This window comes from Castor canadensis, chromosome 9 (assembly GCF_047511655.1).
Source record: "Castor canadensis chromosome 9, mCasCan1.hap1v2, whole genome shotgun sequence".
Taxonomy (NCBI): Eukaryota; Metazoa; Chordata; class Mammalia; order Rodentia; family Castoridae; genus Castor; species Castor canadensis.
Genome location: NC_133394.1, coordinates 136,879,287 through 136,904,175, shown reverse-complemented (window position 1 = coordinate 136,904,175; position 24,889 = coordinate 136,879,287). Strand labels below are relative to the sequence as shown.

The window sequence follows — 24,889 nt, the reverse complement described above, 5'->3', positions numbered from 1 at the left end:
TTTAGAATACGACATTTTCTGTGCTATGATAGATATACATGCAGAAGACATGTAAAAAAGGATGAGTTCTACAACTGAGGTGTGGCTCAAGTGGTAGAGTGCCTGACCAGCAACCAGTAAGCATGAGGCCCTGAGTTCAAACCCCAGAACTGGAAAAAAAACAAACAAACAAGATGACTTCTAAAATCTAAGGACAGACTGTGGAGAGAAATGGGTTAGGAAAGTGTGTGTATGGAATAAATATTACTTGGACTAGTTTATTGAATGATGGTGAGAATCCATACATAGGAAGAAGAGAAAAATCTTGTATGTTCTTAGCTCTAGATCTGGGAGAAGATAGTTCAGCTTCTTCTGCTTGCCCCATTACCCACATCCACATATCAAGGATCCTTGGGGGCTTCCCTGCCCTTCCTCCTTTCTCAGAGGACTTATTCCCAGACAGACTTGGGAACATTTCTTAGTTCCTCACTCAAGATACTGTGTGCATCCATTGAATTTCAAATTGCTTGAGGACAGGTTATCTCAATCCCTTTTTGCCACTTTGGTGATAAAAACAGTGTCTGAGAGAGAGTAGGTAATGTGTTTTAAAGTTTGTGGAATATTATATATATATGTCTTCATACTTGACTAGAAGTTTTGTGGAGGAACTACATAATTTATCCATTCTGTTCTTGACAGTACACAAAGTCTATGTTGGATAAATGTTTAGTGAATAAAGACCCCACTCAAACTTGAGCTTGGTAATTCAGTTAATGATGCATTTGTATGTGTCCTTTCTCTAAGCTCCCAGGGTCTCAATTCTTCTTGCCTTTCTCTGGGCAGTGAGACTCACTCTTTCCCTAATACAACTGTATCTCATCTTGAAATGAAATGACCAACAATACTAGAACTGGTAATAGCTATATTTTATCCATCCCAGCTTAATTTTGAAATACATGAATCACCAAATGTATATTTCCAGAGTTACCTGTAAGTTTAGCAGAAGTATTTTAGGGAAAGAGATCCACTCTGAACTTTTCTCCTCATTCTTTGGATGCAAGTTGCCCATCTACAACAAGACTGGTACTATCTTCCTCTCTGGCCACACCTCACTGGTCAATATCCCTGCTATCCTTAGAACTCAGTTTGTTCTTCATGAGTTTGTTCTTGTTAATGGGTTACAGGTTCTCATACAATGTTATGTGGTGATAGAAAATTTGTGGTGTAGCTGAATTAACAGTTACAGACTGTATTGCCACACAGACTCTCCAACCATACAACCCAAAGCCAGGAACCTACCACCAGTGACCCTAAGAATTCTCTTCTGGGTCCTCTATGACCCATATCCTGAGATTGGCTAATTCTTTGACTTTTTCATTTCAAATAGAGCCTATGAAATCAACTGAGCCAGGATTTCACTTCATCTTCTTCTGAGGTTTTCTGTAGGAAGGGAAGAGTGACCTTGAAGGAAGGGATGCAGGAATTACCATGAACATGTGTGACTTGTTACACAAGATGATTCAGTAAGCTAACAGTGGGTACACAGCTCACTCAAGCCTCTCAAACAATGCCTGATCTATGTAGGAATTTAGAAAATTCAGAGAAAGAAAAAGTCACAGAAATGAGATGTTGTTTATATATATGTTCCTTGTTGGGGAAGACATCAAACGTAAGACAGGACTGGGAAGACTTGGAATTAGCTTCTTTCACCTTCCAGATTTTCCCCAGGGCCATCACTTCTTGAATCCATTCATTGGCTTTGTACAGTGGGCCTAGATATAGAAGTGGCACCATGCAAAGATAACTGTGGCCTCAAAACAAACTCATAAACCAAATTCTAACTAGATTCTCCCAGAATAAAAGACTGTACTTCCTCCCCTAAGCTCAACCTCCTTTCAACAATTCCCTTCATACTTGGTCCATGAAATGAATCACAAAGAGAATATTTTCTGGGCAAATTGGTAGAAAAACCCTGATGCAGACAGTTTCCTTTCTGATTGCAGCCTGACTTTCACTTACCGAATATCACATCAAGGAGTGGTTCAGGGGTTTCAAAGGAGAGTTCAGGAAAAGAGAAAAAAAAAATCCTACGAAGTTTTTCAAGGTACCTACTGCAGAGTTATCAAGTCATAGATCTAAATGTCAGCACTATATGCCTGATTTGCACATTCCAAACCGATTTGGCAATTTTTTTTCATTTTTATCTGCATGCATGAAGTACTTTAGAATACTGAAACAATTTAGAATCATATTTAGTTTGTAACAGTTCAATTAACTTAAGTGCTGAAACATGGGCTCCAGCTGGTAAGTAGTTTAATTGGTTACTATTACAAGAAATAATTTCTTCAGTGCTGGGGCTCCTCAATGTCCTCTCTGGAGAGTGCATGGCCATGTACAGGTATGAGGGAATGGGAAGGTGAGTAGTCTGGCAAAAAATCTCTAACTTAACTAAAAATAAAATCCAAAGAACTCATTCTCATATAAAAAAATTAACTATCTAGGCATGTGTTTCCATCTTCTGCTGTGATTTTATGACCTCTTATTTCCTTAGAACCACTTTATAACCACTCAATAAGCAAGATGAGGGTATGGAGCAAGGGTCAAGACTTTTAAAGCTATTGCATAAATGTACTTAACCATGAGCCAAAGAGATAAATAGGAAACAAAGATGAATGTCAGGAGCTCTGTGAAGAATGATTTGCTGGGATGGTTAGAGCAGCCGCAAAAGGCTCTGAACACCTGAAAGAAGGTGTTTCTATTCCACCAAGGCTCAATTGTTCTAATTGCATTTGCATTAAATGGCACAACTGGAAAATTGCAAAAGGATACATAAAGTAGAAAAACATTATGCAAATTTTCAAAAGACATAATTCTGCATCTTACTTTGGGATATATGGAAATGTATCCAAAAGTGGATGGAAATAACACACAGGAACCATTGGGGAGAGATTACTACTGAGGTGAGAAGGAGACAGAAGTGGTAGGGTAGGTGATTCGTTTTAAGAGTGATCTTAAGTACATCAGGCAAAATGTTAATATCTCATAAATGTGAGTAGCAGATACATGGAGCTCAACTCTAGTGTTCTATACACTTACATGTTTATATGAAATGTTTTCTAACCATAAACATAAAACATTTTTAAAGAGTTTGTGATAGCATCTGTCGCAGCCATTGTTAAACCAGTCATTTCTTGGAAATTCTTCACCCACTATGGATACCACCAAATTTTATATTATTAAGGTTCATAGAATTCCAAATGTGAAAGTCCGTCACTGATTTCTCCTCTTTCCCACTTCTTTAACTGTTCTCCTTCTCACAAGAATAGCCACTAGGATGGGGATAGAGCCAGCTATGGCAATGTTAGAAACTGAGTTTGCTTTTTCCTAAAACTTGTGCCAGTATTAAAAAGACCATCCATAAACTGGAACTATGAGTTCCTAGTGATCACTGTTCACAGTAATCCTCAGACTTAACTGTAGAGAGGTTAGCATGATAGAGAGAATTCCAGATACATATATTTGAGAAATATTAACAAGGTTCTCTATCATGGCGACTATTCAACTTAGCATTACGTCCTAACAATAAACATAGCCATAGGAATGAGGAAGCATTTAGTCAAAAAGTGGCTTGTCAATATGTCCACTACTTGCTAAGTATCCTTTTCCCAGCTTTAAACCAGAAGCTTTTAAAAATTGCTTGGGAAACTATAATGAGCTACTAAATATTAATTAGGTTTTTATTATTTAATTCCTCAGTGATAAAGGAATATCATCTTAAACCTCTAAATCCTTTTTAATGTAGGGAAGAGATATATTTTTTTGAAGTTGGTTATCAGTACTATTAAAGGAGATTGTATACCATGGGATCATAGTACCACATCATTTCTGCTTCTTAAATATGAGGATCACTGACCTCAGTCTTCACAGATGTTGGTTATGCAGATGGTCCTGATTCAGATCATTCTCCTTGTTTGTCCTACTTTGAAATGGCATGAAAGTGATACACATTCAGTAGAAATTACACTTTGAATTTGATCTTTTTCTGGGCTACTTATCTGCAGTACAATACCATCTTGTGAGGGTGGGCAGTAACAATGAGCTGCTATTCCCAGTCAGCCATTTGATCGTAAGGGGAATAAATGGACACTCTGCGTACACTGTATTCCTAAGCTACAGTGCTCAGTATGTTAGATGCAAGATGTAGTAAATGTATTTTTGATTTGTGATATTTTCAACTAATGAGAGGTTTATCAGGATGTAACCTCCATCCTCCATTACAGTATAGTAATATACTTTTCAGGAAACAGTATATGTTGAAAGAAACTGTGCGAGTGATTCACACAAAGGGTCCTGGCGATAGTATCCTACTGGTACTCTTAGGAAATTCACAGATGTGGAATAGAGCCCATGTGTATTTTAGAGCCTACTGTGACTTCTTATGCATTAAGTTAATGAATGGAGTATGAAAGAACACAACATAAGAAGAGTCTGACTTCACCCAGATGAAAGCAATGAAATTACACAAATTTTTTAATAACCAAGTAGCTCTGATGGAAAAGAAATGTTTTCTCATAAAGATGAATATTTTATTCCTGGAGTCATTATATATATATAGCACAATAGTTTTGACAAGGTAAGTTTTGAGGTCAGCTGGACTTTGCCCATTCTGGATAGTAACATCCCTAAATCTGTATTTCCTCATCTATAAAATTGGGAGGGTTGGTTTCCTTGGTTTGCAGAACTAAGTAAGAAAATACACTGTAAACAGCTGAGCAAAGTGACTAAGAGACAGTAAATCTACAATAAATGTTAGCTGATACCATCAACAAAATTATCATCATCTTCATTTTTTTCTTAAAAAGTGAATTTGCTGAATTTTCAACTAGAGAGTAGCTTTCCATTGTTATCCTTATTTCTGCAACAGGAAGATTTATCTTATTGTGAAATGGGGATGTCCAAGGACATCAAGCAACTCTATTACCTGAAGTCAAATTTCTCAGAAACAGGGTGACAAGGTATGTCTAAGAAAGGAAATCTCTAAGTTGATCAAATTTCTATATAAAGTTGATGGGGCCAAGTTTTTAAGAAAGCAAAAAAAAAAAAAAAAGGAAGTGTTGAAGTATTGTTTTTCAATCTTCCTATTGCCACGAAATTTACATGTCTCCCTGGGATCTGGCAAATGTGACTTTTAAGAGGGTTCAAATTAGCCTTCAAATTGCTAAACGTTTGTGACAATCCCTTACTGCATATGGCTACTTCAAGATGGCAAATTTGAATCAACTGGGAGAAAATAGGAGCCCTTCCTTAAAGCGCTATTGAAATATGAAGAGCCCTCTTTATTCTATGCATGGAGAGTCATCTTTTTATCATTCCACAAAATTAAACCTGAAAAGTTCTATCCAAAATCCTAGCTACAGAAATCCCCAAAAACTTCATATCAATGTAGTAATGAGGCAGTAAACAGGATTTTCATCAGCTGTTCAGAGCCAGCACACATGGAACCAGCTTTGTAAGTTCCGTTCTCTTCTTCACAGCTCTACTGCCTGAGCTATACAATTGTCTCCTTTGTTTATATAATCCCATTGGGATGTGTTGGAATAAAATCCAAATAAGAAACCATGGGAAATCTTTGCCCAAACCTTGCTTTGCACCTGAAGTTCACATGTGTTTGGTTAACCTTCTATTTATTCCTTTGGGCAGCTTTCTACTCTTAGCCCATGCCATTGTGTGCCGTGGCAGGCAGTGATTCAATGACACATTGGCACCATGTGACAAAGGCGCTCTTATGAGCTATGAATTATTTCATTCATTGGGTGCAGGCACTGGTACTCCCTTTGTGTGCCACCACACCTGCCATTGAAAATTAGAAAAAGTCACCCTGACACAGGTACTTCCTACATTCTAGATGCTGAGACCAAGCAATGGGTAGTGAGCTCTATTTTTTATTTTCCTACAATTGTTTTTCTGTTGGATAGTCTACATTGCAATTCAGATAGTCAATACCGGGAAAGGTAGCTCCTTAAACAGTTACCAGGATACCTTCTACATGTATCCAGGTAAGTAGAAGAGAATTATATCATGCATCACACTTGACTATGAAGTTACCTGACATGAAAGTAACGTGGCCACATCACATTTTGAGTGACAAGTTTACTAACTTACCCTTCTCTAGGATGTAGAATAATTAATCATCCTTCTGTCTCAATGGACACCTGTTCCTGTCAACAAATAGGGAAGTGTTTAGAGAGGATAATACCTCTAAGCACTATGAAGCATAGTCATACATTTAATTAAAGAGTTCACTGATCAAACCAAAACCAGCTAAATGGTTAAACTAGGAGCAAATATGGCATCAATTTTCTTTTAAGAATTAAGTAAGTCTTTTAAGTATACTACGAAGCAATGATAGGAATAATCAAGGGACCTGGTTGGAAATGAAATGAGAGAATAATGATATGAATGAAGACAGGACTGGATTTTCAACACCACCAAAGTCAATCAAAGTACCTGTGAATTTCCTTAAATGACTTGCTGGAGGGTATTGTGCGGTAACTATATTACTATAGCTACATTTCTTCATCAATTAGTATTGTTAAAAAGAAGCTTGACTATAGAGTTCCTAACAGCAGCAAAAATAAATTCCCTCCAATTAAGTAGTCTAATAAGCTATTTAGGATTTTACCACTTAACATTCTTTCCTTCCCATTTAATTTTAGCTTTCACTCGGATGTCATCTTGTTGAAAATCCATCACAGAAAACTACACGGAACAAAAAAGATAATGTTGCTAAGTGCTCCTGATGTTCAAAAACCAGCAGAAGCACAATATTTTTTCTAAATCACCCCAGGATCTTTCCTAATAATTCAGCTTCTTCCTCCTAGAAATTAGTATATGAAAATGGTCAATATGCAAATTCAAATCTCACACCAGCTACTTGCCTTCAGCAAGTGCCATATGCATAAATTTGAAACAATACAATATTTTAAGGTCTTTGATTATAATAATGCCTTGGTGTGCATATGTGCATGAATAATTACCTTCATTTAATTTAATCATGAAAATATTACAGGATCATCTGGTTTTCTCCTCTAAAAGTTCTCTCACTTCTTTCAACAAATTAATTCCACTTTGCTCCGTCTATAAGACAGCCTGTGGTAAGCAAGAAGTGCTTAGCTAAAAGCGTACAGTCATGTTCCTGTGGACAGAAGGCAGCATGTGGGAAAGTGGTGGCCTCTTGGCCCTAGTCACGGAACAATGTTAAGCTTCTCAATAGAACCTGCTCCTCAAAATACTTGAATTTAATGTTCATTTCTTCCTGCAAGTTCTCAGTGTCTTTGAATGCTGAGAATTTGCCCTAAGGCCATCACCTGATTATTCAGGAGAGACCTGGTAACCAGCCCACATGACCCACACATTCCACATGCTTGAAAGGAGTACAGCTTTGGGGAATCTGCACAGCTTCTGGAATCACATGGGATGTATTAAGGGAGACAGGAGGGTGGAGGACATCTAACTTCACCACGCACTACAACAGATAAGTAGAGTAAAATCATCCACAGAAGAAACGACACATGACATGACATGTTATCTTTCCCTCCACCATGGAAATCCTATTTTTCTTCTAACAGAAAAACTGTGTTCCTTTCCCCAACATGTTAACAGAGACCAGTAAAAAGAAATGGGCTGCTTTGTACTCATCAATGGAATCTATACAGGATCTCTTTCCCCAGGGATTAATTCAGTTTTGATTAAATCTTTCTGAGATTTAAATCTTGATGTTACAAACCTCCAAGGAACTCCTCTATGAGTTGTGACCTTCTTTATTACTCTTTGCCGTTGGATAAAGTGCAAAGACTGATATATAATGGTGTATAGTGTGCTCTAAAACAAGGAATACCAAGGAGATTTATAAAATATGTAAGTAAATACTACAAAAAGTATGCTTTGGTTAAAATATTCTATAATTAATACTGAGTACAACTGTGCAGCTAGTAACACTAGTGTTAAATGAGTGTAATAATGTTATTAGGGCTGTAAATTATACCCAATGATTAGCTAAATAAGCCTACAAAGAAGAGAAAACTGGCAATGCTAGAAAAATAATTTCAACTCAATATCACATTGTATATGGTTTAGACAGATTTAGTTTGGAGGACTTTTGAACTGAGACAAGCTCTTTTTAAATAAACCTTTCATATCAAGTGTTCATTTATTTTTGGTTTCAGTAATTATTTTGCCATTAATATCATCAAGGATGAAAACGATTTACCATTTTGAGGACTACATGAAATGAATCCTTTATTTCTGATCAGGATGCTCCAGTACTAAGCCAATGGCTACTTGTGATTCTCAAAATTCCTCTCTGCCCTCAAAGGATTTATTAGGATAAAAACTTAACTGTTTCAGGAAGATTTACATTATTCTGATATCCTGGCTGCTACCAGCCACAAGATGGAAAGTGCCCGACACAATTTAAGTGAAAGTAGAAGACGAGTCATTTTCCTTGTCCATTGACTCCAGGAGCTCAGCATCTCCTGTTGTAGATGAATGTAATATTTGCATGAGACAATAGTAAGTTTTTATTTTGACCAATTGCAGTACTTGTATAAAAAATAAAACCATAGGGAGTGCTTTTTATGTTATTTAACATATTTCAATTCATGATTGATAGCACTATCACATTTCCAATATTCACAAACATTTTTTTCTTTCTAGAAGATTTGGGGGTAGGGTCAGGATATATTTAGCTAGCTTTCCCCATTGTGCTATGTTTATGCTGGGTCTTGTCATGCAAGTGGTTGAGTGGAGAAAACCATTTAAAATCAGAAGAGGAAAGTGCTAATAATGCATTCACTGTCATTAGGACCACCATGACCTACCAGGCACAATGGACATCTTGACGACAAGGAGGTCAGCAGCTACGAGCTCATCCCATATGTATCCTGGTGACTTACCTATCATAAGGACTACCTCATGATGCAAGTCACTGAAAAGTAGTCAGTACTTCTACAGTAAAACTGCTTTCTACACTGACTATTTAATAGGGTTCTACTTATAGGCAATAGCCTAACTTTAAAAACACACCCTTTTCAGGGTTAAGGGCAAAAATGGAGCTAATCCATTTAATAAAGTCCTGTGTCACTTTTCACCTGTCAATGTTCATTATAGAAATAACCACATCTGTCTACCTTTACAGTTTGAAAGAAGACAAGGTAAAATACCAGAGGTACACACTTCCTTAGTGCTGAAATGCATCCATGAATATGGAAAAGCAGGGAGAAAGGGAAAGAGAGCTGGAGAGGAGAGAAAATAATAACAAGCAAGTAACATGTACTGAACTGAGAAACATGGCAGCAGTTTGGTTCCGATAAATAAGAAAAGCAGAAGTAGATTTGAAACATTCGTTTCCCTTTATTAGCTCAGTGAGGCTGATGTGTACTGCACATTTAAAAAAAAAATCACAGGAATTTTCATACAATGAATAAAACCACAACAATACATGTAGAATTGGCAGGTGGAAAAAAGCCCGGCAAGGGCTCAACTAATCGCTCACTTTCCCTCTTCAGCATAGTTCGATCAACAGTATTACACTTTCACCTACAAGTCGTAAAGTAGCTCCGTCAAATCAGCAGTTCACATTATTGAAAATGTCTGTCACATAGGTACAAATTTAGAATCATCACATTATATTACATGGCTATTCTAGGTCATCTATAGATCAGGTCTTAGACTACAGTGATTGAAGTTCTCGTTACAGCCATCATAAAAAGGACACATAGTCATTACCTACTGTAAGCTCACATCTAAAGGCATGAAAAGGTTTCCTTCTTTCAACTGACCCAAACATCATACCCCATAGTGCAAAGTTTCCTCTCTGCTGCTTTGAATGTTGACAGCCCAGCCGTTGTTCTCAGAGTCATTTAGCAAAAAATTGATTGTGTTGCACTGGAAGAGTTATTCTGCTGCATGTCTTTTTAAAACCCCACATATCTAAAGCACCAGTTCAGTTACCAAAATTGTCGATGTGGTACTTACCACAGCATGAAGGCAATGGCCCATGGTCACCTAAAAATCCTATAAACAAACTTATGCTGAAATTTGCCTCCAGTGATGATGGGGTGCATGTGTTCACTTGAAATAGTCTCTCTAAAAATTAAATATTAAAATAAAAGGAACACAGCTTACATTTTGATGGGCTACCCACAGTGTCTGCATAAGATACAAAAGCTCACTAATTTTAGATGCAATTTGAAGTCCATGGAGGAAAACTATCTTCATGAGAACAATATTCGTCAGGCCAGAGCGGGGACAAATTAATCCTCAATGTGAAATTTGTAGTGTTATCTTTTGATAAGTAAGAAATGAAACCAAGTATTTCACTCATGTCAACAATCCAGGGCAAAAAAGAGCATGTGTTTAAAATTGGATCACAAAAATTGAAAGGCAAAATAGGGAACACATCTGGTCCTTGAACACATAATAGGATTTACTAAATATTGATTTCTTAAAAATAATTTATTGCTCTTAATAGTCTTTTATATTATTTTTCTACAACAGAAGATACTCAAAATTCAGAAAGAAAGACTGTAAACTTGAGTTTGGCGTTCACAAAGAGTTAAAATACCTGCATTTAACCTACAGAACAACAAGAATTAGGCAGATTAAAGATGTGTTACTGTTGTAACGCAGAACCTGTGAACAGAGTTCTTTTATTTCATAGTATTTTTATTGCTTTCTATCTACTTAGAAATAAGAAGCCAAAAACTTGAGCAAGCATCCGACAAGACAGACGGTGGATCCACTCAGAACACAATATGCTGGTGATAAATGTATGCAGCTATCAAAACGAGCTGCCTTGGGCTGGGGGTGAAACCCATCTTATAAGATCGTGTTGGGTGAGAGAAAGGAAAAGAACAATTAAGTAGTAGGTATATCACGTCTTCCAGGAAAGTCATGTCAGCCAAACAGTAATCAAATCTCAATTTGGAAACTTGAATACACACTCCAAACTTTAGTGAATTCCAGAGCAGGGACTCCACACTCAGACGAAATCTTGATGCTCAGAATGAGGTTTTTCTGAAGGTTTTTATTGAATTTAGCAGAAGCAATGTCACCAAGAACAACGTCATGGTCACGTCAGAGGCCATGCTAGTGCAAGTAGGAACACTGCTTCTGCGAAAGCCGAGTTTCCCAAATGAAGAACTTACACTCCAACCTGACAATCGCCATGCATCCTAGGTAGAAAATTTCCACTGGCTTTATTATTTTCATCATCTCATAATTTATAATAAATAGGCTATCTGCAACTGATAAATATGTTTTTTTAGTAAACAAAGGAATGAAATATCAGTATTTATACAGGATGCATAACTGTAAAAAATACAGATAAATACCATCACCATACTCTACCAAGGGAAAGAGATACTGGCTTCAAGGATAGTCTTCAGACACACATTAATTATTGTAAAAATCATACTGTAATTATTACCTCAGCATTTTGTATCAAATTAAAATCACAAAAATTAAAACAAAACAGCATTTTAAAAAGATTTTGACCTCTAGTTTCAAAACTACTGTTGATAGAGAAAATAAAAACATTTCTTAATGGTTACCCATTGAGAGACTTTACATAAAATCATGATATCTTCTAGAAAAATTTTAGATGAGAAAATTTCATTCCCCTAACAAATCCAGTGTATAAAACTTCAAAGAAAAACAAGCAACAAGAAAATGTGGAAAAATATCGCAGAAGTGGTTAATACCTTTAGGGGATTAGGATATTTTTTGACAAGATGCCTAGATTGAAGCTCACCAAGAAGGGATGGATGTGAGTAAAGCATCATTTTGTTGTAGTTGCACTCAACAGACACACACACTGTCTTTTGTTTGTTTTGTTTTGTTTTTTTACAATCAAATATATATAAGCAGTAAGTTCAGCTTCTAAATATGTTAGTGTACAATAATTGTTTCACCTCATAATTACATTTGAATATTCTTGATTAAGAAAAATTTAGCAGTTTTGAAAAGAAGGCTGCATTTACAGTGCATAGCTGTAACAAAAGAAGAACATTGTTGTATGTACATAAAATAAAAATACTCCATTTAACATCTGTAAATACTTAACTACATCAGAGAATGTAGCAATTACACTATCTGAACACATCCAGAGAGTTCTACTCAACTCTCATTAGTAATGTAACACCGTGTCCGCTCCTCGGAGAGAGAGAGAGAAAGAGAGAGAGAGAGAACTGCTGAACACGCTGCTCGCTTGACCATTGACAAGGCTTTTAAAATTTGCAGTGAAAGATCAACATTTTGGACATTTACATGGGTGTCAGGACACAGTACGAACTACAGAAACTTCAAAATGTTAGGAAAGTTTAGCATTCGAGTGCCTGCAGTATCCTCTCCCACCCAGATTCCATGGCAAAAGGAAAAAGAAAAAGAGAGAGGGAGGGAAAGAGAGAGGGCGACAGGGTATTAGTTCTATGGAACCTGTTGTTTCTTCGGGATTGTCACATAATCATTAAGTTACAAGAGAAAGCTTGCTTGCAAGTTGGTTTTGCACTTTGTTAAAAAACAGTACAGAGGCCGATGCCAGACATCAGCAGTGTCATTTTAGGGTGGTTTGTGGTTGGTTGGTTAGTTTTCTTGCCTTTTTAATTGATATATATTTTTTCCTTTTGTATAGAATATGAACATTTTAAAGTTCTAGTTTTAAGCGTGTCTTCATGGAACGGCTGCCATTTCAAGTGGTTTGCCCTTGCACATTCTGGTTAGGTGCCCCCAATCCTCACGTGTACACAAACATACTTCCCCAAACCATGTACACACACACACAAACACTCACACTCAGTCACTCACTCTGTCACCAAGAGACTCCAGGGAAAGCGAAGCTGATACCCATGAATACACATGTGCTTACTGGATATTTTTCTGTCTCTTGCCTCTTCAGCAGCTGTGTTCATGTAAACCATTGTTGTTCTTCTTCTTCTTGTTGTATTGTTGTTGTTTTGTTTTGTTTTTGTACAGAGAGTGTAAAGTAGGAGAAATTCCTAAGTATAACTTGCAATAGTCCATTAGGGAAGGACGCTGTCCTGTGAGGTATTCACCATCTCTCTGTCATCCTCAGCCAGGGAACATGTTACCTGCGCAAGCTTCTCTGAGCTTCTTTCAGTAAACTATCAAAATCCAGAGAGTCATACTTGCTCTTAGTGGAAGCAGGGTCAAAGTCATCTGAGTTTGAATCTGAAAGAAAATCCAAGCTAGGTTAGATGTACCCTTTGCTGGTCCCATAAAGACAATCATTCCACTTCAAGATTACCTCATTCAATGTAATTTACCCAATCAATATACTTAAAAAAAATAAGGTTTGGATTTTATTGGATGTGTACAAAAGTGTATTGAAATAGGATAGAGTGGTAAGCTTTCAAAAACAGACACCTATTGATGGGTTTTAGATGGAAATACTCCTGAGATGTAGGCAGAAGAGACTTTAATTTCACTATTTCATAGATACCCGCCCAATCCTCCTCTTGCTTCCGACATGTTAAGTGACTTGCCAATGGTTCCTCAGTAACTTAGATGTAGAGGTACAAGTAGAAATTGGAAATAATTCTCCTATTCAATGAGATTAATTTCATTAAATAGAAATGCTATTTAACTGGGAGGAAATCATCCAGAATATCCCCATATCTCTAACTTGCCATATACTTTAGAGGCAAGAGGAGCAAATTATGCAGTCATTTACCCCAATGCCTCTGGGTACCACAGAATAATGGTGCAAACTCCCCACAAGTTAGAAGTCATATCCCAAGAGGGTACATTCAGCCTCTTACTCCATAGTAAGAGAGGACAAATATAAATAAAGGAATAACAGAATCACACTTTTTCTTGGATCCTTAAACTAGTTCAAGTCAGGTTTTATGTAAAATCTCAAATGCAACTTCAACCAACCCTTAACAAAATGGATGTGTTTTAGCAATGTTGAATATTACGTGCAATTGTGCTATTTCTTGCTTTTCTCCACTGATATCTATGAAAAAGTCAGATATTGCTTGCTAGTCATGTGAGTGAGAAAGGGTGGCTTGGAAATATAATCATAAGCTCTCTTGCAAATATATTCCTTCTTCAACAAACATTTATTTGAAGGGAAAATAAAGCCTTTTTGGAACACATTAATAATTCTATAAAATATATAAGCATTCTGTGTTTTCCCACAGTAAGTTACAATAAAAAATGTTCCAAGTGACAGAAGAGCATAGTAGTGGATAAAAATGGAAGTGTAATTAATCACTGACATAAGACAATGTTTTATCAGGCGCAGTGGCTCATACCTGTAATCCCAGCTACTGGAGAGGCTGAGATAGGGAGAATTCCAATGTAAGGCCAAAAGTTTGTGAGACCCCATCTCAACCAAGAGCTGGGCATGGTGGGGTGGTACATGCCTGTCATTCTAGCTATGTGGGCGGTGGAAATTTGGACAACCCCAGTTCCAGGACAGCCTGGGCAAGAAAGTTTGTCAGACCCCATCTCAACAGAAAAGGCTGACCATGGTGGTACATGGCTGTCATTGCAGTGGCTGCAGGAAGCATAACTAGGAGAATCATGTTCCAGGCTGGCCCAAGTATAACACATTAGCTTTTACTTAAAGAAATGATCATAAATGTAAAGAAAGAAATTTTTCCACTTTAAAAAAAGTCTTGTTCAATCCCTTGTGTATTGCCTTTTTTTTCCAGAAAATGTTTTCTAGGTAAGAACAACAACAACAATTACCATCTTACTGGGACATGGAAATAAAAGCAAACATAGCTAACCTTTCCTCGGTATCATCTTAGTCAATTCTTAAATCACACTGGCTTCCACCTCTTCTCTCTGTGGTCTAATGAATGGCTTGCTTCATGAGTAGCTGTTGTTCAAATCAAAATTACTTTTATAGATACAAAAACTAAGTAAATAAAGTCTAGCTCAGTGCAAGAGATTAGTTGGAAGTTAGAATCCTATTTGCCTTATAAATCATGATAGATATGGCACTGAGGGTGAGCTCTATGACAAAAGGCAACCAGGGACCAGGAAAAACAAGTACACAATGTTTCCTGGAAGAAAATTTTGAGAAGAGTTAAATTTCGTAGCTTTGGATTATTCTAAGTGAAGCCCAGAATTTTATTTTTTCTGTATTTTCGTTGAGAAACAAAAAACACTGTGAAACAATAGTTTTCAAGAATTTTTAACATATCCACTAACACAGGCATAGTATGCCTCCCATTGGTTATTTCAGTTTTCTGAAACACAATGGGGTTACATTCCATTTCTAAGGCCATAGCATTCACTTCATCATGTTTTCTCCCACTAACAGAAGGATGTTGGAACACAGTAAGACATAATAAAATTTTTATAGGAGTAACCTGAAAGCCACTCCAATTATTTTTCCAAAGAAATTGTGATAAATAATGATCTTGCACAAATAGAAATAAATCATATCACATTTGTATTCCTAGCACCTAGAAAACTTTTGGCACAAGGTAAGTACTCAAATTAATATTTGTTGAGTGCATATATTTGTCTTGAATACCCACATATTATTAAAGCTATGGTTGAAAAAATTCATGTTGGAATCTGGAAATGATTCACCAATAAATGGCAAGAGTATATGTAAAGTTGTATATATCCTAGATGCTGATTATTTAGCATAATTTTGTGTTAATAAAGAATTTGTGATGAATGTATTATTATTTCATTTTTCTTACATGTTGAAACGTAAGTTCTATGCCATAACTAATTCCTGATCAAAACCATTACACTCATAATAGTGATCCATCCTTCTGGTTTAATTCTGTCTCTTCTCTTTAATATTTTCATCAATTTTAAAGAAAGATTCATTCATTCTTAAGATAGCAAATACAAAGAAAACACAAACTAGAGATCACATAAACCAGGTCTCAAATCCTGGCTTTACCACTGTAGCCTTGACTGAGTCACATTACACTTTCTGTCTCATTGATAAAACTGGCTCATAGATAGTAGCTAGAACCCCTATGTCTTGCGCTAATAATATTGTAGTAATCATTAACTACTTGTAATGTAGACACATAGAATGTATGAGCTAACATCATTTGGAGGACCAAATAATTTCTGAACCTATCTAAAAAGATAGGTCGCATCATTTTGTTTTACTCTTGAAACACGTAAGTTTCCAATCCCTTCAAGTGTCTAGTATATTTTTATGTTCTCTGTATTTAGTGCTCATGCATGCTTTGAACCATTTGAGCTTGAATCATGCAGAGAACAAAGACAAGACGCATGAAAATTTCCTTGAGTTCTGGAGCTAGCCCTTGTTGATTCTTCCATTTCTAAACAGCTTTACCTTCCTATTTCTCATTCCTAACACTTTTAGTTATAATCATATCTACTATTTATTGAGCATCTTGGTTATGCCACACACTGCACTAACTGCTTCACGTTTATTTAATATAGCTTCCCAACAATGTTATAAGTCAATTTTACAAAAGAACCAGAAGCTAATGGAGTTGAATTGTTTAAACCCAGGATGCTAAAACTCCACAGCCAGGGCATTATATTTAAAAAACTTTCTCTCACAAGTGTGTGCCTCAAATTTATAACCCCAGCTAGGTGGGAAAGCAGAGATCAGGAGGATCACAGTTCAAGATCAGTGGAAGTAAAAAGTTAGCAAGACTCCATCTAACCAATATCTGGATGCAGTTGCATGCACCTCTCATTCCAGCGACACAGATAAGCACAAATAGGAGGATTGAGGTCCAGGCTAGCCAAGACATAAAGCATAACCCTATCTCAAAAATAACCAATGCATAAAGGGCTGGAGCATGGCTCAAGTGGTAGAACACCTGCCTATTAAGCGCTAGGCTCTAAGTTCAACTCCCAATATTGTCAAGAAAAAAAAAAAAAAAGAAAGAAAAGCTATCCCTCCTGGCACTGTAGAGCTTGCAGGAATTGGAAATTCCCATGCTACTACAATACACATCAAATATACTTTGAAAATACAGAGCAAGCTTAGCAGTGGCAAGGTTTCTATGGCTGCTGGCTAGGCAGGGAGATAACAAGAGGGGACGCACTCTTGTTAGAAATATTTCAGGGAAGTGCCAGTTCAATTTGGAAATACCATCCAATCCTCCCTCTGCCATGATGAATTGTGTTGAAAAGGCCCCTCTAGGTATCTTATTTTAAAGTCTAGATATTTTGAGAGACTAGAAACACCTTAGCCTTCAACACTGAAAAAAATCATAATAATAAGTCAAATCAACTCAAGGCTTCAATCTGTCTTGACTTTTTATCAGCCAACATTTGAACAAATGACTTGCCACATTTTATATTTTCATCCCTAGGTCTCTATCTCTCCAACAGTCATCTGCCTCTCCCCTGCTTCCACCATCTATTTAGCTTGTGAAGTGAATTATAGCATATTTCCTTGAACAATGTACAGCACCTATATCAATTACTATAGGAAGACATCACTTTGTTAGAAGGGGAAAAAGAAATTCCAGTATTTGGTATTTCCTTCTTTCTCTCCACCACATCAGAGTAATGGCAAATAGACATCTAGAAATACCGAAGAGTAGATGTTTATGCTAATTTTATGCTTATTGTAAATGAATTTTAAATAATTATGTCATAACGATTTGCCACTTTCCTTCCTTCCTTCCTCAGAGAACTAAAAGGCTTATAATTTGATAGGGACTTACAAGGAAACAAACAAAATTAAAGCTAGAGAAGAAAGAAATTAAGATGTCCATTGTAAAATTATTTATAATATCAAAAGATTAAAAATTGTACACATGTGTAACTATCATGGAATGATTAAATTTAATGATACTGTTTGCCCAACAAAATATTTTGCAACCATTAAAATATATTTATAAATTGTTTTTAATCAGTGACTCACAGAAAATGAATTTTTATAATACTATTGAAAAAAACAGAATCTAAATCTATCTGTCTCTATCCATCTATCTATCTATCTATCTGTGATGTGACCTCAACCATAAGAAAATAAGACACCTCAGGACAAAATAGTGGTTATCTATGGGTGATGGACTGATAGGTGGTTTTACTTTTCTTCTTAATACTTTTTTATATTTTCCAAATTTTACCCATTGAATCTTCACAACACGTTTTAACAGTAAAACAAATTGTTATATGTGTCTCATTTTCTTATCTGTAAAATGGTGATGGCAGCAATAATAACTGCCTCTTAACGATAATTTTGGTAATCAAACATGTAAATGCTCATAGAACTCTTGGCTCAGTGTCTAGCATATCAAAGCACTCAACAAATAATAAGCATTATTTCTTTTTTGCTAAAGAAAGTGGGTATGGGGTCATATGAAATTTTCCCTTTTTCTCTCAAATTGCAATTCATAGAAAAAGTGTTTCTAAGAGCATGTGGAATAAGGAGGAAAAATTAGGAAGATACTTGCATAATCTGTTCCCTAAGATAGTGATAGCAATGCTATGATTTGTACAAAAGGATTAATGACAGCCACTGAAAGCAAAAGCAGATTACAAACACAAAAAGAATACACACAAAACTTAAAACAAATGTGGATCTACTCAATGGACCATACATACAACAGACACACACACACACACACACACACACACACACACACCACACACACACAGAGTAGATGTGGTTTCAGCACCTGTGCAGATAGTACAAGAACTGACTTCTGAGCTTCACTGGCAAAATGCAAGTTCCTTGCTTCCGAAACTGTACAATAAAAACCATACCTAGGTCTGCATAGTTAGACTTGAAAAATTGCTTGCGTCCACAAAAGTACAGCTCGAAGTCAGTTTCGTTGGACCTGCGCAGAGCATATCCATTCTCCAGAGCAGCAAAGGCGTCACAGGTGTAACGGTAGGTGATGAAACCATAGCTGTCTCTGCAATGCAGAGAAGAGACATTCAGAGCTGCTTAGAAAACACCCGTATAGAGGACTGTAACCCTTCTACTTTGGAAGATGTCGCTCGTGCCAACGTCTCAGCCAGCGCATCCATTTATCAGTGTGATTGTCCTGTCAAGCAGCTAAACACTTACTTCTAGGACAGGAAATCTCAACTAGAAAGATTAATAAATAGGGATGAAAGAAAATAAATAAGGTTCTGAACTCAACATGTCATCTGTCAAAGCACTTACATTGGCAACTCCCATCCCAGTAATCTTAAGACCATAATTTTTTACATACGTCAGCTTCTAAACAAGAAATAATCTTGAAGATTCTCACCCATCATCCCGAAGATTTACTGTGCACTCCTCAATTTCACCAAAAACTTCAAAGCGGTCCCTCAGTTCTGTCCGTGTTGTGTCAGGTCTGATTTTACCAACATAAATCACACGCCGTTCTTCCTATGAGGAGAAAGTAAGAAAAGACTTTTGTTAGTTTTGAAGCTAGGGAAGAAGGTGCACCTTCAGAAGCCTCAAAAATTTACAGCTGTGCATAAGAAGAACTCATAGAGTGTGCCAACCAGAGCAAACTGGAGACTATGCCTAAGGAAGATACACGGGATCCAACTTTGACTTGCAATTTCTCTTCATTCTCACCTCTGCATTTTTCTCTTTACCTCCTCTCTTTTCTACTTTTCTTAGCTATTCTCTTCTTCCCTCACATGAACTTTGGTGTGTTAGAAGTGTGTGCAGTGTGATTTTTTTTAAATCCCTGGACAGCTGACTAATATCTCTAAAATAACTGGACACTTGTGACTCAACTATTAGTCCTTTAAATTGATGCAATACTGACCTAGCTTGTAAAGCTAATTTCTTATCAACTCAGAATTCTAATGAGATGGAAACAGTTTGATATCCTCAAAAGAATGGATCTTAAACTCTAATAGACATAAAAATTACTTGGGACGTTTATTTAAAATGCAAACTATTGGGGCTTGTCCCAGCTAAACAATAAAAAAATAGAAGATAAGATTCAACAGTCTTTATTTTCAACAAATACACCAAAGTGATTCTGATGATTCAGTCTAAAAACAATCATTAAGATACGTAGTTTTAAAATGTAGGCCATTTTAAACCATGGTCTCTGAACAATAAGAGCTAACTAAATAAGAGAGTCTATAAATTTCACTTTCCCAATAGATTTAGACTTATTTTAGAAATGGACTAGAAGGGTGTGGCCTAATTTTCCCAAGTGAAGTCAGTATCATCATTATCTGAATGTCTCCAGTAATTTATAACCTACAAGATATGGTGGAAGAATACTTTGTAACCTGAGGACAGATTTCTTTTGTTGCAAAACAGGGATGCATTCTTAGTGTAAGAAGCAATTCTATATCTCTTGTTCTAAGACAAAGACAAAGGGTATGGATGATCTCTCAAAGGGGGTGATGTTTATGAAAAATGGCTTGATTTGTTTAAGAAAAAGAACACAGGGAGTTAATATAAAGATTGTGGTTACCAACTAGTTTATAGATCTACCCAGGACAAATAAAGAATAAAATGCACTTCAAGTTGTAGAGATTTAAATTAGACTAAACTAAAGGCTAGGAAACACAGGACCAAGATGCAGATTCAACTCACCCATGAGTTTTTTCTGGGTGTATTGAGAGTCCCCATTCTTGGATGGCACAAGAAGTCATTTAAGCTTAAGGCAAAGAGATAGCCTACAATATTTATTGGATGCACTTCCTTTTCATGGGCCCAGTATTAATCAAATGATCTGGAAAGAGTGAGCACTTAATAAGCCCTTGTGAAATGTAAGTGAACAATGTAGAGACTTAATAGCTTCCTAGATTAATTGGTCATCTACAGCTGTTCACATTTTTCCATGACCATACACAACACTTCTATCTCTGTTTTATCAAGGTTAAAGTTCTCCCAAGCTCCAGACTCAAATAACCCACCATCTCTTGACCTCTCAGGTAGGCTGTCCTTTAAGCATCTCAAACTGGACCTAATATAGCAAACCAAACTCTCCAGCTTCACCCTCTCCACACTGGTCCTTTTATCATGCTTTTGTATCAGTTAAGGTGATATCTTTCAGTTCATCATTCAAGACAAAAATCTGAGTCCTCCCTTGGCTGCTCTTTTTGTCCTCTCTATCTATTCATTCGTTAAATAAGTCCTGTGGAGTTTTATCTCCTAAATTTCTCTCTAGTCTATCTCCTTTATTCCCTCTTCCCTAATCCAAAATGTCAGCTTCTCTTTCTGGACTCTTTGTAACCCTTTAACTTGGATCCTTGCATCCATATTTTCCTTCCTCCAATCTATCCTTTCACGGTGGTCAAAATGGTCTTTGCTAAGTCAAAAGAATCCAGTTACCTTAATTACCACCTAAACCATTTCAATGGCTTCACATAGCTTTTAATAAAAAATCTGAGTCATTAACAACACCCATTAGGCAGACTTTTTCTGCTATGTCCCATTCTTTTCATGACTCCAGTTTCTGGTCACACCCAGATTCTATGGGCTCCCAGTATATTCTGTGTTTCTTACTTCACAAAGCCTTGGTACAAGCTCTTCTGCTGCTACCTGGAATATCCTTCCCATCATGTCCCTCAAAACCCTCTTTAGAATTACATCTTAAGCTCAATAATCATTTCCCTTCTGAGACCTGAGATGAAGTCAGACTTCCTATTAGCCCCTCTTATAGAAACCTTTTTCTCCTTTGCAGTTCTATGTCCAATTGTAAGTAAAGAATTAATAGTTAATTCATTGTTCAATATTTACCTCTCTAATACAATGAAAGCTTCATGAAAGTAGAGACCAGATCTTTCCTTTTCACCACTACAAGTGTAACTGAAACATGACTGAATCTCAATGAATATTTGTTGTAAAAAATCAATCACTTGCCAATCAATTAATCATTTTTAACACCCTGTTCTCTTCCTTGCATCAAAGATGCTCACTTGTGATCCTTACTCTCTGAGATTCTCCAACACAAGGAGAATGAAAGTAAGGCATGAGACTTTGTCGTAGGAAAAGCCAAGTGAATTTAAGATTTAAGTATAGGAATTGTAGAATAGCTACATGCTTGCTGGTTTTCACTCATAAAAGTCACCTCTGCAAATCAGAGGTGGAACTCCATTGAAACAGTTGGCAAAATATACTTCCTCTCACAATAGCTACCGAGCATACAAAACTGACCAGGTGAACAACAGCAAACAGATTGGGTGCCCAATTCACTTCAATGTGGATTATACGTCTCAATTGAAGGCTGTACCTGTGTTATTCCAGAGCATCCAGCACATCCTGCCAGTCAGTAAATAGAAACGGATGGTGAGGCTCAGGCTGAAGCAGCACTGCCCACGTTAGCAAGGGAATCATAACATCACATTCCATTCTATTTACGCTTCCAGCTTCAGCCAAACAGCCAAATGTGATGGCACGGTTATCTAAACTTAAACTTCCTGGCGCCTGCTTGCATGGGTGTTATGGATTTATTTTTTAAATGAGCCTTTTAGGAAAGTTACTACTGTATAGAGGGAGAGGAGAGGGAAATGCAGAAGAGAGAGAGAAATTGAGCTATAGAAAGGAAATTGCTCTGCTACCATTATGGGAATATACACAGACTATGTAGTCAAGGAAATTTGAAGTTAAAGCTAAAATCGACCATATGTACACCCATATGCAGACATATTGGGACAGTTTCTGAACTGCAGCTTTATACAAAGTTGTGCACAACAATAATCCCACAAAAAGAAGAGAAACCAGAGGATCTTTTTTAATGGATACTGATACATTCTGCACTAAAAAGAAGACATGACCTAGAAAGTAGAAACGGAAAATCAAAGATCAAAGAGTTGCTCCAAAATCATTTAAACTATGTGTTAGTCTATCATCAATTTTTATAAAACACAGCAATGGGCAATGTCCTGCTCCCTTACAGAGAGCGAAAATTTCATGTTGAAATTTTCAAATGAAGTTCTCATTTGGGAAAATGATTGAAGTGCTTTGTTTTCCAAATGCTAAAAGTGAAAACAGAAGACATCTGAAGTTCTAGAAGGAAAAGACAAAAATCTTTCTAAGACTGGCCAAGATATCTAGAAAAGAAACAGTCCTTTTCAACATATTACTGTTATATTAGACAGATGAATTGATTTCATATCTTTAAAAAAACCTTAACATTTGCAGTCAATTTTTCAAGACATTAATTTCTAAACAGGAGATGAAAGGGGAAGAAATCAAAATGCTTAATAACATCTTCAACTCTTAAAGGCTTGAAGGAACTTGAAACCTTTGGAAAAACTCCTTGAAAAATGATTTTCAGACCAGTTTTCACCATTGAGGAGGATGGAACATTTGTCAAACAACTTTTAGCTTCAATTTTCACAAAAGCTAGTTTGATGATGGGATGGATAATAAAATTGAAGATTTACATTGCATTAACAGCTACAGTAAATCTTTGTTATACTGAAACACAGTAGATAAATAAGAAAAAAGCTGACTAAATTAACTGACTTTGTATTACCAAAATCTTTATCAAAAAGAGCAATACATGGAAATGTTACAAGGAAACTCCTTGTATAGCTACCTTAAACAAACAAAAATGTCATTTTTTTGTGTTTTATAAACTCAGAGAACAGGACCCTGTTTGGGGGGTTGGCACCAGTAGCGGGGCAGGGAGGATGTGGGGAAAGAGTGTAGGAGGATGAATATTGTAGAAATACTGTATACACATGTATGTAAATGGAAAAATGATATTTTCTGAAATGCTTCCAGTAATGGAGGGAGGGGAGATAAAGGAGTGTGATGGAGGGAGTGAATTCAAGTATGACATATTTGATACATTGTAAGAACTTTTGTAAATGCCTCAATGTACCCCCAGCATAACAATAGTAAAATAAGATAAAAAGATCACAGAGACTCCCAGTTAGCTGGGGGGAAACAATCAATGTTTCTCATCAAATAATAAACTACCCTTGGTAAGAGAGGTTAGACTAAGAAAAGTCAGGAAGCAGTAGGGGGGAGTAAGATTTATTGAACTCCAAAGAGACCAGGTTCTGAGTTTGATTTTTTTTATGGCTTATCTCACTAAAATGTCTTGTGATGCTTGATACCAACAAGGGAGAGCCTGGTATAATTTATATTTTGATTCCAAGAACTTTGATTCTATATTTCCATGTAGAATATGCATCTTAAGAAAACAACATATACATCTTGATAATAAAAGATTTGTTCTTGTTTCCAGAACAGTTGCAACATGACTTTCTCAAAAATTCTCAAGATAGGGACAAGGGTATAGTTCAGTAGTAGAGTACATGGTTAGTACACCCTGCATTCAATTTCCAGTACCACACAACTCACACACTCACAAGATACCATGAATACTGTAGGTAAGAAAATAGTGTACCTAAGTACTCTTAATAAATGATAAAGCCAGAAAGGTAGATGCCCATAGAAAGATATAGATGGACAGAAACAACAAATACTTCTTAAAGAATACTTTAAGAATCTTTTTTTCTTACTACTCTTAATATTGATTATACTCATCTAATTCAGAAGTCATTCTCAGGGGTGTTCTTAGAAAAGAAACAAAATAATAGCATTCAGTTTTCCAAAGTTAACTCCACATAAGTACTACCAAAAGTCATCTACAGCTAACCTGAACAAATTCACACTAGTTTACTTAAGAACTCATATGCAATTAAAAGATAATTTGCAAATAAAGCTATAGTCTCAGAATACAGATAGTCATTAAAAGCTTTATTTAAGTATAATTGGTATACAAAATTGCACATATTTAATGCCTACATTTTGATGAATCTGGATGTATGCACACACCTGCCAGACCATCACTATGATCAAGGTACTAAACTAACCTATCATCTCAAAAATTTTCTTGATGTTCAATTGTGAGATTGTTGTCCTCAGTGTGTGTGTGTGCGTAAGAACACTTTATGTGATATCTACCATTTTAACATAATTCAA

The 24,889-nt window shown here is 36.4% G+C and overlaps 1 protein-coding gene across 5 annotated transcripts in view; it reads right to left on the bottom strand.

The window, feature by feature from the left end:
* Positions 1–11,857: 11,857 nt before the first annotated feature.
* Positions 11,858–24,889, bottom strand: part of Ppargc1a (PPARG coactivator 1 alpha) — a 628,461-nt gene continuing 615,429 nt past the window's right edge. For 4 of the 5 annotated variants that reach the window (XM_074042525.1, XM_074042524.1, XM_074042523.1 and 1 more), the window contains 3 exons: positions 19,239–19,360; positions 18,745–18,896; positions 11,858–13,227 (listed from right to left, as the gene is read on the bottom strand). In XM_074042525.1, coding sequence (XP_073898626.1) covers positions 13,124–13,227; positions 18,745–18,896; positions 19,239–19,360 — 378 coding nt within the window. In that variant the 3' untranslated portion in view covers positions 11,858–13,123. The remainder of the gene's footprint in view (positions 13,228–18,744; positions 18,897–19,238; positions 19,361–24,889) is intronic. The other variant, XM_074042526.1, reaches the window with a different exon arrangement.